Genomic DNA, 14,029 nt, shown 5'->3' on the forward strand with positions numbered 1-14,029 from the left:
CTTAATAATTCCTTCGGGACTAGTGAGTTTGTTTCTAACAGTGAGTTGTTTGAGAATTTAGACTGCAAACAAGTTTGACTATTTCAACTCAGCTATCTTTATAGCAGCTCCCAGCTTGTGGGGAGGTGGTGAAAGGTGGTAGGACTCTCTATGAACCTTGCATATGTAAGACTAGAGCCTACCAATTATGGCGTAGTTAACATTGATGCTGTTATTAAAAGGCTTTTAGAAGATTGCCAAGTTTTAACTGATGCTATATTCAGATGTGTAAAGAAGAATGTAGCTTCTTTTTTTTTTTGTTCTGATGTTTGTTGTCTACATGAGCCTCTAACCGGCAGAATAGTCAGAAAGAAAGAAAAGCCCCCCAATGTTCATAAAGCTAGTCCCCAGCAGTCGGCTGCATGACTTATTGAACAGGCATTTACTGGTCATCAGCTTTGTGAGATGCTATTCTTGGTACTGTGAGGAGTAGGAAGACAGGTAAATGACACAAGGCTTTCAAGTACTAAAGCAATGAGACTGATTCAGACAAATGACAGAGTAGGAAGGCCTGTGGGAGCTTATTGTAAAAGTTCTGAAGCTATGAGAAAAAAGGAAAATGTCTTCAAAAAAATGAAAATATTTTATATTGTACATTTCTAAATTCATTAAAAATAAGTAATGATTGTGCAGAATACTCGTTTTCTCAGCTATGGAAAATTATTTTTTGCTTTTATAGGTTATTTCTGCCTTTTGTGTTTTATTCATTGTCACTATCTTACTAAATTCAGAAATAGCACTGAGAGACTCATATTTTTATCATTTACTCTTAATTTATTTTTAGTAGTTTTTGGTAGAAAAGCTGGACTCTGGCCTTTTATTTATGAGAAGTTTAATATGACAAGATGATCAATCATGAATTCCATTGGAGAGTTTTGTGAATAATCTGTTGATTAGGCTTCATGCTCAGGTTCAGCCCCATCTCTTTTATTCATTACAACTAAAATCTCTAGATAAAATACAAACAATAAATAATTACCTGAGGCCTCCAAAAAGTAAACAAAAGCAGGCAGATTACGGAAAGAAGCAAAACCTTGAAGAAGTGACCTATATAGGTGTGAGTTTTCTCCATGTTTGTTTTATTTTGCAACTTGGCCACAAAGGCAGGCCCCAGGTATGGAGTAAGGGGCAGTAGTGGTATGAGTGTCAACATTTCCACCTTACCAGCAAGAAGAATCAGGAAAAAGAGTGTTATTATGTCTGTCAGGGTAGATACATCTTTGTCTTTACTTTACTTTTTTCTTGCATCTTTGTCTGGGTGGTGGTGGCAATGCAGGCATTTAGAACACAATGAGAAACTCTGCCTTTTTTTATTATTATTATTTTGTTTGCTTTTTGACCAAAAGAACTGGGCAGGGAGACCTCTGCAAGTGAGAACATGTAGGGGAATTCTGGAAAGGAAAGAGCTAGAGAAAGGAATCCATTAATTTTATATGTGAGATGCAGAAATGAGGCTTCACTCCTAAGTTATAAAGTAGCATAGAAAAAGACTTTAAAACTGAACTGAAATTGAAACGATGGGGGCTACACAATGTTTTTTTTTGGAGAGGTTTTTGCTGTAGGTGCGTGTGCTCACCAGAAAGAGAGAAACAGAGAGACAAAAAGCAAGAAATGCCCCCCCACCCCCAGCCCCACCCCCAGGGGGGATGGCCACACCGCAATCCCTTCTCCTTCTTTCTCCTCTCAGGATTTTGGGCAAGCACACGCATGCACCCAGCGTGACTTTAAGCCACTGAATCCAGGACTAGAAACACGGTCGACTACATGGGAGTCCAATGACAGAGCCATTACGCCAACTGCTGGTCCCCATTTTCAAATTTTTAAAGATCCTGTGTGATTGCTGAAAGTAAACATAATATCTAATAGACTTTTCGGTATAGTAGATGTAGAACTGTAACAGGAAAGGTAATTGGGGGAGGGTAAAAAGCATATATTGCTTTAAAATTTCTATTACTTAGACATGTGAACTAGAATTCTGGAGAAACAGCTTTAGAAGATACCAAAAATATAGCCAAAAAAATTAAAATAGAATAATAAAACATATTTAAATAATACAAAATAAGGTAGGAAAAGAGCAGATGAAAACAGGAGACAGAGAAAACAAATGATAAAATGATGGTTGATATAAATCCAGCCAGCCAATAATTACATAAATATAAATGGTGTCAAAACACTAATTAAAAGAGACTATCAGATTGAACTTAAAAAAAAAAAAAACAAGACACCTGTATGCTCATTATAAGAACTCTGCTTTGAAAAAATAAAAGCACAGATAAGCTAAAAGTAAAAGGAAGAAAGAAAATACCCTATGGAAATACTAATCAAAGGAAAACTGGAGTGGATATGTTGTTATTAAGGAAAATAGATTTCAGGACAAGAAATATTACCAGGAGTAAAGGGAAACATTACATATTGTTAAAAAGGTCAATTTATAAAGAAGCCATAACAATCCTATGTATATACATAACAAAATTTGAAAGTACATGAAGGAAAAACAGAGCCTACAAGGAAAAATAGACAAATCCATAACTATAACTACAGGCTTTCCTTTCTCAGTAATCAGTGGAATAGTCAATTCAAAAATCAGTAAAGATCTAGAAGACCTTAACAATACTATACAGCTACCAACTTGACCTAATGGAACTGTAATGGAATTTCCAAAGCAGAATACACATTCGTTTTCAATTCACCAGAAAAATTCATATTCTAGGTAAAAACTCAAACATATTTGAAAGATTTGAAAAATAAAAATGTATTCTCTGGGGTGGACCCGGGATGACCAACTTCACAGTTCGAGTTCTGAACCCAGCATCCTGAAAAACATTCAAAAACATGTCGAGACCAGCAGTTAACGTAAGGCTATGTTGCTGGACTCCCATGTAGTCGACCATGGTTCGAGTACCAGACTCGGTGGCTTAAACTCATGCCGGGTGCGTGTGCGTGCCCAAGATCCCGAGAGGAGAAGAGATTGCAGCATGGCCATCCACCCTGGGGAGGTGATTTCTCGCTCTCTGTCTCTCTGTGTCTTTCTGGCGAGTACACGCTCCCTATAGCAAAAACCTCTCAAAAAAAAAAAAAAAAAAGAAAGAAAAACATTAAAAAACATGTTGGGTGTCTATCCATGTGTGACCAAAATTTCGAGAGGAGAATGGAGAAGAGATTACAGCATGGCCATCCCCCGCAGAGAGTGATTTCTTACTTTACCTCTCTTTCTCTCTTCTGTCTCTGTCCAGTAAGCACACATGCCCTATGGAAAAAAATCTAAAAATTAAAAAAATACTTTTTTTCTCTGAAAAAAATACTTTTTTTTTCTCTGACCAAATCAGAATTAAACTAGAAACCAGCAACAAAAAGACCTGTAAAAATCCCTGTTCTAATTTGTTCTGTTGCTAATAACAGAAAATACCTGAAACTGGGGATGTATTAGAATAGAAGTTTGTTTACATCACAGTTTGGAGGTCTTAGGTCAAGGGACTACCTCTGGTAAGGGTCTTCTGGCTGCGTTGCAACATGGTGAAGAACAGAAGCACATGTTTTTGTGTCCACGTATCTGTTCTGGTCTCATTTCCCGTCCTTGTAAACCCACCAGGAAACAATCTTGGGAGCCCTGCCTTAATGACCTTAATCCTAATCTCTCAAAAACCCTCATCTTTCAACACCATAGCTGGATTAAGTTTTCACCCTCTTAATCCCATCACAATCAAATCTCAGCATACGGAATATTGGAGGGGAAAACAATAGCATTCTGTCCCTGATTTCCAAGATTCTTATACTTCTGGCATACAAAATCATCCCATTCCAGCTCCAACACAAAAGTCCAATGTCCAAGGTCACATCTGAGACTCAAGTCAACCTTCTTCTGGCTATGACCCTGTGAAATCTCTGTCTCTGCCATTTTCTTTCTCTCTTGTGGATGAAATAAAAGAAAAAAAAGAAGGAAACAGAAACTACCTTTTTCATTCTTTCTTCCCTAAATCTATCAATCTACCTACATCTGCACTAGTGGTCACCAGTTTTGGCTCCTGATAAAAATGGATGGATGGTCCACATTGGAAGTAAGATCAACCCCCTCAAATTGTGCCTTGACCTTATCTCATCTTTGCACTTCTATTCAGTGAGCTAATTCCCAAATTCTCACCTCTTTTCAGAATTCTTAAGTATTTCCTGCTTTCTCAGCCTTTTTTTCTTTCCTTGATTGTTCCTGTCAGCATGTGTTAATACTTCTCTATATCCCTCTGTAGCTACTGCCTAATGTCTCTGTTCCCTTTTACAGCAAGACCCTTCAAAAGATACCCTCTATACTTCCTCTCCCCTTCTTTCCTGAATCTACTCCATTTAGGCTTTCAACTTCACTACTCCACTGAAAGTATCCTTGTCAAGGTTTCAAAAGTCTTCCAGGTCTCGGGAACCAGCAGTTAGCGTAATGGCTATGTTGCTGGACTCCCACGTAGTCGACCGCGGTTCGTGTCCCGGACCCGGTGGCTTAAAACTCACACCGGGCGCGTGTGCGTGCGTGCCCAAGATCCCGAGAGGAGAATGGAGGAGAAGGGATTGCGGCATGACCATCCCCCCTGGGGGGTGATTTCTCGCTTTCTGTCTCTATGTCTCTGTCTGGCGAGCACACGCGCCCTACAGTGAAAATCTCTCCAAAAAAAAAAAAAAAGTCTTCCAGGTCTCCTAATGTAGTGGCTGACTATTTGGTTCTTTGACATGTCACCAGGTTTTGGCACAGTTGACCATGCCCTTCCTTCTAAGAGCACTTTTTTTTCTTGACCCCTGGAGTAATATCTCTTAGTCTTCTATCTCACTGGCTTCTCCTCTTCATGGTCCTTTGCTAATTCTTTTTCTTCCTGATTGTATTAACCATGCTGTTCAGTGCTTTGACATAGGAAGCCTTGCTGACTCTGAAGAGGCTGCCCCTTCCAGGGCTAGTTTGTTCCTAGCGATAGTAAATAACTCATTTTGGAGCATTTCTTTCATATGAAAACCAACCAATCCAAAGTATACACCCCAACCACCTCCTTTATCTAGACTTTCGATTCTGGACCACCATCTACCTGCCCTAATCACTCCAAAGCCAGGTACCAGACAAGTGCCTGCTGTAATTTTTCTAATCAGCAATCTTAAGCCTGCATACTCTGCATTGCCCATTTGCATTGTCCCACGGAAACCACAGTAAAGTTCTTGCCCATGTTTTCCCCTCCTCTGCCTCCTGACTGACCCTAGTGCTCCTCCTAGTGGCTCTTTGTGGAGTGGCATGTGAGTAGCAAACTCTCTTCAATGGCAGTAGTCTTCTGATCTGCAGGCTTCAGATTATTCAGGCCGATCATACTTGAATAATCATAAAACTTACATTTAAAAACTGACCTCTAAACATAGGAGTGCCCCAGAATTTAGTCTTTAGACTTCTGTTTCTTTTTTATTCTTTACTCTGAGCATACCACCCCAATCACAAATGTGACATCAGCTCCACAATGATGACTCCGTCTCCCCTTAGCCCTCTATGTACAATCAAATAGCACCATCCCCCACTAATCCTCACCTCTGCTCTCTTTTTCTCCTTATCCTAATTTTTCCTTTTTGACATAAGCAACAAGAGAAATACATTAGCATCCTTAATTTCTGAAATGCTTCTGGATTAACTCCCTCTGACTTGGGGGGCTCAAGTTCAAATCTATTATTTCTACATCCCAAACCTACCCTTTGTACATCTAACTTTGCCTAATTAGATTCTCATGGAGAGGAGGAAATACTGTATAGGTAAACAAGCATTTTCTGAGTATTTTTCAAAACATAAAAAATTTATGATGTAACTTAAGTTTTGTGTTAGGATCATAGGTGAAGAAACTTCCCATTTATCACTTTGAACTGATTTTATAAAAAACGTGAACTCAGCTGGTCTTAGTCTTTGTTATTGCTTATTACTCTCTCACCTGAGAAAACAATGAGTCCTCCAAAATTTCCATTGTTTACAGACAAGGCTTCTTCCAGGTGTGGGAACAAATTCTTATCTTTTCCAGAGTATATTTATATTTTAGACTAGCTCAGGAATGTTAGCAAAAGTTTGACTTTTAAACCTGGTTGTGTTAGCATTTGAAATGTAACTGCTTAAATATTAAGCATTAATCATATTCTCAAAATAAAATATAAAATTAGATATTAGTAATAGCTAATTTGAATCTATTTTAAATGAATGCTTAACTGTATACTCTGGACCTTAATGAAACCTGTCTATGCACAATTTACCGTGCTTTGGCAAATTTCCTCTATAAATGGTAGCATGATGTTATGAAAAATGATCACCTAAGAAGGTAAACAAGTGTTTGTATTGGTGATATCAGAGATCTAAAACTATTTAAAGTCTCATCTACCATCTCACTTTTTCTGCTTTTACAGGAATTTTTTTGTTAAGCAAAACAGATCTGTTCAGAATATAGATGTTATGGGTGGGAGAAATGAGATGTGGATCAGACATCTAACTTTCAGTTAGAAGTTGGACAAGTTCTGGGGAATCTCATATGTAGTATGAGTGGTGATGGATGTGTTAATCATTTTGATTATGATCATTATACAATGGATATGTAAATCAAATGTTGTACACCAGGGGTATATGTAATCTTTATTCATTATTTTAAAATTAAAACAAGACTGGTTTTGTCTATGTGAGATGGGAAGTCATTGGAGGATTTTGAGCCATGGATACACTTAGTCTATCTTACATTTTAGCAAGGCTATTCTGGCTCCTGGCTAGAGAGATTGAGGTCCAGACCACAGAGGTAGTGATGGAGGTTATCATGTGGTACAGAAACTATGTCTTGAAGGAAGGGCCAGTCAGATTTTAGGATGGACACAGTGTAGGGTATGAAAGAGAGAGTGGTCAAGGGCACTTTCTACCCTTGCAAGGGTGGAGTTGCCATTTGTTAAAGTGAGGAAAACTGTAAGAAGAGCATGGCAACATTTTTTAAAATTTGATTTTATTTTTGAGTGGAGGGTGAGTAGAACGATACTGTGTTCAGTTTGATGGTAAGAAGGATAAAAGCAGATGGCCGTAGGCCTCTGCCATTCCTGCATCCCCACAATGACAACCTTAGGGATTGCACATCTCTTAAATTTATAAAGACATCACCCTCAACTCCCAGCTTCAGTATTTCTTTTGGAGAATGAAAAGGTCTGGCTTAGGCTGGTGGTTAGCAGAGAGCCTGATAAGTAGCCATGGGAATCGCTAAAGGCCCAAGCCCTCAAGGATAGATCTTCCATCCTGGGGTTACTCTACGTCTCCTCTCTTTATCTTATATCACTTTCCTGTCCCATCTGCTTCATTGTCTATTTTGACCTGGTAAGTGGGAACTTTGCCTTCCCTGAGTTGCACCGATATATATTTACACACAGAAAGTCAGAATTTATGTACTTAAAAAAAGAATTTATGTACTTTTTATAAAAATATATTTACTGAGGAAAGAGTCTAGTATTTCTGGACATTGGGACATAGAACATGGAAGGGATCTTAAGGTAAAAAGTGACCACAGTGATGAGGGAGGAAGGAATGTGGCCGAGTATGACCCCTTTCTCATCTTTCTTCCTGTTCAAGCTCTTTACCCATCACCTATTACCCCTGGTGCTGCTCCCATGACTCTCCTTTATGCCAGTAGAGATCAGGTGCTTTCTCACGTAGGGGAGCAGAGGGCCATTAGTAGGGAAGGAGCTGTACTTCTGAGTTCTAGAGCTCTTTGGGGACGGTGGGCTAGTCCCTAAAATTCTGGAGTCTGGGGAATAGCAGGACCAGATCTGTGTTTTAGAAAGGTAACCTTGGGGACCTGCAGATGGCGAAATGGTTACATCACTGGACTCCCATGTAGTCAACAGTGAGTTGAGTCCTGAACCCAGGAGCTTAAAACTCATGTTGGGCACTTGTGTGTGTATGCTCAAGATCTCAAGAGGAAAATGGAGGAGAAGGGATTACAGCGTTACAATCCCCCTGGGGAGTGATTTCTCACTTCCTGTCTCTCTCTGTCTCTCCAATGAGCGCACACACCCTGTAGCAAAAATCTCTCTTAAAAAAAGAAAAGAAAAGAAAGGTAATCTTGGTGTCCATGGGAAATTGGGCAGAAGGAGAAACCAGACAAATAAGTCAGAAAGAGATTAAGATAATTTGTTCAAGAGAAGTTGGAGTCTAGACCATTAGTGAGACTTGGTGGTGAAAAGGGATCAGAGGAAAGTAGAATAGGTGGATAAGAAGGGAGAGAATCTGGCGACTGACCAGGGGCAGAGCTTGCAGAGGGAGCAGTGACACAGGGGACTGGGACACCATGAGTCCTGAGAGTTCTTGGTAGAGACAGTGAGGGTGAGAGGCAAGAGGAATTTAATGTAAGTTAGGTCAAGTTTGAGTTGCTTGTGAGATCCCCAAGTGGGTGAAAATAAAATTTCTGGAATTTCTACCTAGGGCCACTGGGAAGGCATATAGGAAAACAAGGCCAGCACAGGGGAAACTTAGATGCTAGAGAACATCTCGGGAGCTCTGGGTGGAAATTGCAGTGATGGAGGTGATAAAAGCGGAAAGTGGCCTGCAGTCAGCACTCAGGGGTCATCCTTCTGTCTCTGGTGCACATATTTCCTTAAGAAACACTTCTGCCAAGACATGTTGTGTGCTGAAAGAGCGATTAAAGATAGTTTTGCTTCTGAACAGGGACTAAATTATTTGTCACTAAAACAGAAATGGCTCAGCTGTTACTCATGAAATAGGTGTGATCAGTCATATGCACAAGAGTGTCCCTTGGAATTTTGAGTTTCTTTCAGCAGATTATGGAAAATAGATTCATCACAGAATCTGCCCAAGCATTAAATACCTCATACCCATGAACTAATCCTTCAGGTATCTGCTGGGATCCGAGAGTCAGGGAAGACACCGCGAGCCTACACTTCCCTGTAGAGACAGAGAAGCAGTGCAGGCCTTTGTTTGGGGCTCTTATCTCTGGTGCCTTCACCTCCCAACTTCTGTCAGATCCATTCAGTCACTTCAACTTAATCACGGAAACCAGGTTTGATAGTTTAGGTTATAAAAGATCTCAAATCTCTTCTCAGTAAAACCTCATTTATATAGAAATCTTGTGAATGCAGAATTTTAATCATAAGGCTTGTTATTTGAAATACTATCCAGGTGCCTTTTTTTAAAAAATATGTTAGTTATAACGCTCAGTGTCTACCATCTTTATTGAGTGGATTGTCAACAAGTATTTCAAATACCGTGGTATGAGTAATGAAGTTATTTGACAACGTCTATACTGCTTCATATCTGCCTCTTGCAATTCCTGGATAGGCAGTGGTTTGTAATGCATTGCTCTGATTTAAAGGATGTGACTTTTTTCCTGAAAAAGGATTTAATAACGTTTACAGAAATAAGAAGCCAATGCCAGAATTGATCCAACTAGCTTTCCCTTCGTAAAGAGCTGCTCTTTAGTCTCCTGTGAGCTGGGAGAAACCCCCCTGCCCTGCACGGCTAGCACTCCAGCTGGCCCACCACGGTCACTGAGATTGAAATCAATCACGGGACTGTGATTCTGATAATGCTGCTCTGCAGGGCAATTACCTTGAATCCCTCCATGTCCACTGAATGTGTTGAAAGGGCCTTGCTTGTGGAAATAGATCTAGGAGACAGTTTTATGTATTTAATTAACATTAGTCTTATTATTTTTTTTTATTTCACAAAACCAGGAAAAAAAAATGTAATTTATAAGATTTTTTTTTAAGAAGTAGGTACTTACATAAGTTAGTATATACAATTGTGTGGTGATTTTTTTTCATGAATTAAGTTAAAAAGGTGACTTTCCTAGACAAACTAATCTTATGCTGTTGCATATCATGTTAGTTATTTAGCATACGCATAATTTTCTTGGCTTGTCAGCCAGGCTGTAGTCTATTAAAAAACCAAGGTCCCTATCCTTTTTGTATTTCTCATAATTGCCATTATCATATTCAGCCTATAATATACCATTTCTTTCTGTTTTGACTGAAACTCAAATACAGTGGAAAATTCACATTTAATATTTTTCAAATCTAGGCTGCATTTAGAATAAAGGATTTCTGCCTTAGCCACCTTATATTCACATCTACTTGTGTGCGTGCCCATATATGTAGATCTGGTGTGTCAGGGTTTTTCTGTGATATCATTTGGAGAACAATACTTGATACTCAGGATTCAACTGGTGCATTGGAAACACATTCTTGCGATCAGTTTTGCAGAAGCAGTTGGCCAGCAGCAGGGTTGTGCTCCTGTGACATGATTGACATGATGCTATCTGTGTGGGTACCTTCACTAATACAATAGCAACAGTGCTGTTATTTGCCCTTTATTCCCCTAAAGCGGTAAATAAATTCCAACAACCAAAGTTGTTCTTTGTTTTTCAAAGGTCTCATCAGAAGATTGAAGACCCTGAAGAAAGCAGTGATGAAATTCTTGCTCGTCTAACGTCTGCGGTAAGACCTTGCAATTTCCCTGCCTAGGGGTGCAGAGATAATGAGGTCAGGATCTTCGAAGGGAGGCAGCATGGGTAGCGGGATAGAGAGATTGACCTGTAGCTGCTCATCATCATGGGAGCCCCAAACAAGACAAGGCAGGGGAAGACAATGGCTGTAACTTTCTATACCCTATTGCAGCCTCCCTTGTGAGAAACTTCCCTGGTAGAAAGTTCTACAGCCTTCACGGAGGCATAATATCTGATATTTTAATTTAATACAGCATGATTTAGCCTAAGAGGTGTGACCTGGTACACAAAGGGTAAAAAGAATTGCCTCAGCCAACTAAAGGCCAGGATATTGGTTTTTACTGTACTATATTGGAACATTTACACTGTTTTCTAAAGATACTAATCATAATTGATTAGCTGAAGGAAATCTCATGCCCTTCTTCATAGGAAGAGCTGAATGTGGTAGCTAATTGTTACACTCCAATTTTCAACAGATTCTAGCAATCTGGCATCATAAAATCTTTACCCATTGGCTTGGCTGTTTAAAAAGTTCTCTAATCTTCCTTCCTGAAGATTCTTTAGTTCTGTTTTAACCTCTAGTATTAGAATAGTAACTGCTGAAAATCATGCTTGATTGGGTTAAGTATGTGAATGAAACTGGCCTGCAGAGTTTTATATACCAGGTCTTGCCAAGTTAGGGACACTTCGAAAGTTGTTCTTTTTGCTCATCTGGACTATAGCTTAGAAAAATATCATCTTTAAAAAAATATTCCATGACAATGACAGATACAGAGACATAGGCATCCGTAACAGTATCTCATGCTATCTGTAATCCCCTCCTGGTCTCAGCCAACCCTGATCATAGGCATGCATGTACATGCCTGGCACATACAAGGAGGTCCCGAGGGATAGGAACCCAGCACCTTCCCATGGGAGTCTAGTTGTGTTACTGCTGTACCACCATCTGGCCCCAGACACTTTTTATTTATTTTTACATTTTATTTGTGATAGAGCGCACATGTGTGCACATGATGGGTTGGGGAGAAAGAAACACCCTCAACAGGGTCTCATCACACCACAGCCTCCTTTCCCTGACTCTCCAGCTTATCAGAATCTTGGGCATGCACACACACCTCGGATATATTTTCAAGCCGATGCAGGGATCTGAATCTGGTCAGCTGTGTGGCTCCCAGCAGCAGTTTTCAGCAGTTAGCTACTGACTCCACCACTATGCTGGGCCAAAAAAGTAATTTTTGCTAATTATGGTGCTTACTGGTATAAAACATCATGTGAAATTGAGTCTTGACAGAACATTATGAAAAAACATTTAGTATGAACTTTGTAGTTTAAAATATTGACTAATGAGGAGTGCCTATTGTGTTTTTTTTTTTTGGAGAGATTTTCACTGTAGGGCGCGTGCGCTCGCCAGACAGACAGAGAGAGACATAGAGACAGAAAGCGAGAAATCACCCCCCAGGGGGGATGGTCACGCCGCAATCCCTTCTCCTCCATTCTCCTCTCGGGATCTTGGGCACGCACGCACACGCGCCCGGCGTGAGTTTTAAGCCACCGGGTCCGGGACACGAACCGCGGTCGACTACGTGGGAATCCAGCGACATAGCCATTACGCTAACTGCTGGTTCCCAGGAGTGCCTATTGTGTTAAATCGTTTTTTTTTTTTTTGGAGAGGTTTTTGCTACATGACGGATGCACTCGCCAGAAAGACAGAGAGATACAGAGAGACAGAAAGCGAGAAATCACCCCCCGGGGGGATGGCCATATCACAATCCTTTCTCCTCCATTCTCCTCTCAGGATTTTGGACGCATGCACACACGCGCCCACCGTGAGTTTAAACCATGGGATCCAGGACTCGAACTGCAGTTGGCTACATGGAAATCCAGAGAAATAGCCATTATGCCAACTGCTGGTCCCTTGTATGAAATCTTACGAGCTATCTGTTAGAAAAGCAATCAGTATGGATGAGATACTATATGTACATCGTGTGGTGTATATAATATGCATACACACACATCCTGCTAGACTATACAATCGCCCTATGAAGTAGGTAGTGTTATTGCTATTTCATAGATAGCAAAGATTGTAAAGATTATAGAACTTAAGTATCTTGCCTAAGGTCACCCACCTATTAAGGAACAATGCCAGAATCTAAAGTCAGAATTTTCTTCCTCCTATTCACGTTTTTTTTTTTTTTTTTTAATATTATACTGCATTTTTCATAGTGTAATATGGTTATTGGAATAGTTTCAGAAGTGACCAAAAAACATGCAAGATTTGGTTCCTACAGCCAAACCAAGAAGACAAGAAAGGTATACTTAGGAAATTAACATAAAAAGTAGTTGTAAATTAATCAAAAAGTGGTACATAGATAGTAAATTTAGGGACCAGCAGTTGGTGTAATGGCTATGTCGCTGGACTCCCATGTAGTCAACTATGGTTCGAGTCCCAGACCTGGTGACTTACACTCACTCTGGGCACATGTGGGTGCTTGCCCAAGATCCTGAGAGGAGAATGGAGGAGAAGGGATTGTGGCGTGGCCATCCCCTCTGGGGCTAACTTACCGCTTTTTGTCTCTCTATCTCTCTCTGTCTTTCTAGCAAGCTCATGTGCCCTATAGCAAAAACCTCTCAAAAAAAAGAAAGATAGTAAATTTTTTAAAAAGTACACTGGAACCAGCAAGTGGCATGGTGATTAAGGTGCTGGACTCCCATGTGGCCAACCTCTGTTGGAGTCCTAGACACGCTGAGACATATGCATACATGCCCAAAAGCCCAAGAGGAGAACAGAGAAGAGGTTGCAACGTGTCCATCCCCCATAAGGGTTGATTTCTCACTTTCCTTCTCTCTGTCTCTCTCTGGCAAGTGCACACACCCTATGGCCAAAAAAAAAAAAAAAAAGGTTCACTGGATTTGAAACACCATTGTTTCAGTCAGGATTAAAACAGGTGACAGTCAGAGGGATGTATATTCTAACTGTGGGGTTTATTAGGAGCAGGCATAGAATTGAGACATTACCCTGGGGAATATAGCGACCCACCTGGTTAGTGAAAAAGGCCCTAGTTAAGAAATGTAAAAGTTTTTTCTTTTTGTTTCTGTTCTGGTTTTTTTTTTAAAGTTTGCTTTAGGGTGTATGCAATTTGCAAGAAAGAGAGAAGAATTGAGAAATCATCACTCAGGGGAGATGGCCATGCTGTAATCCTTTCTCTTATCTCCTCTTGGAATTTTGGACACACACACACACAAACACACACACGAACCTAGTGTGATTCTCAGGCTGCCAGATCTGGGCTGCTCAGTCTCTGTGTACAATCCAGCTGCTATAACCTTCATGTCACCTGCTGGCCCAAAAGATTTTTTTAAAAAACAACTAAATAACATGATAAAGTAGATTTTTTAAAAAGACAATGAGTTGGAGTAGGGAGACTGAAAGTCTGATGAAAACCTAGTTGATGTTGGTTTTTGTGGGAACCAAAAAAAAAAAAAAAAAAAAAAAAGAGGTCCAAAGGAAACAC

The 14,029-nt window shown here is 40.0% G+C and overlaps 1 protein-coding gene across 1 annotated transcript in view; it reads left to right on the forward strand.

Annotated features, from left to right (window-relative positions):
• Positions 1 to 14,029, forward strand: part of LOC114006401 (rap guanine nucleotide exchange factor 5-like) — an 83,438-nt gene that overhangs the window by 25,585 nt on the left and 43,824 nt on the right. Inside the window, exon 8 of the mRNA XM_027768826.1 lies at positions 10,443 to 10,509. Coding sequence (XP_027624627.1) covers positions 10,443 to 10,509 — 67 coding nt within the window. The remainder of the gene's footprint in view (positions 1 to 10,442; positions 10,510 to 14,029) is intronic.

The sequence above is a fragment of the Tupaia chinensis genome, unplaced genomic scaffold, assembly GCF_000334495.1.
Source record: "Tupaia chinensis unplaced genomic scaffold, TupChi_1.0 Scaffold147534_1, whole genome shotgun sequence".
NCBI classification, from domain to species: Eukaryota; Metazoa; Chordata; class Mammalia; order Scandentia; family Tupaiidae; genus Tupaia; species Tupaia belangeri.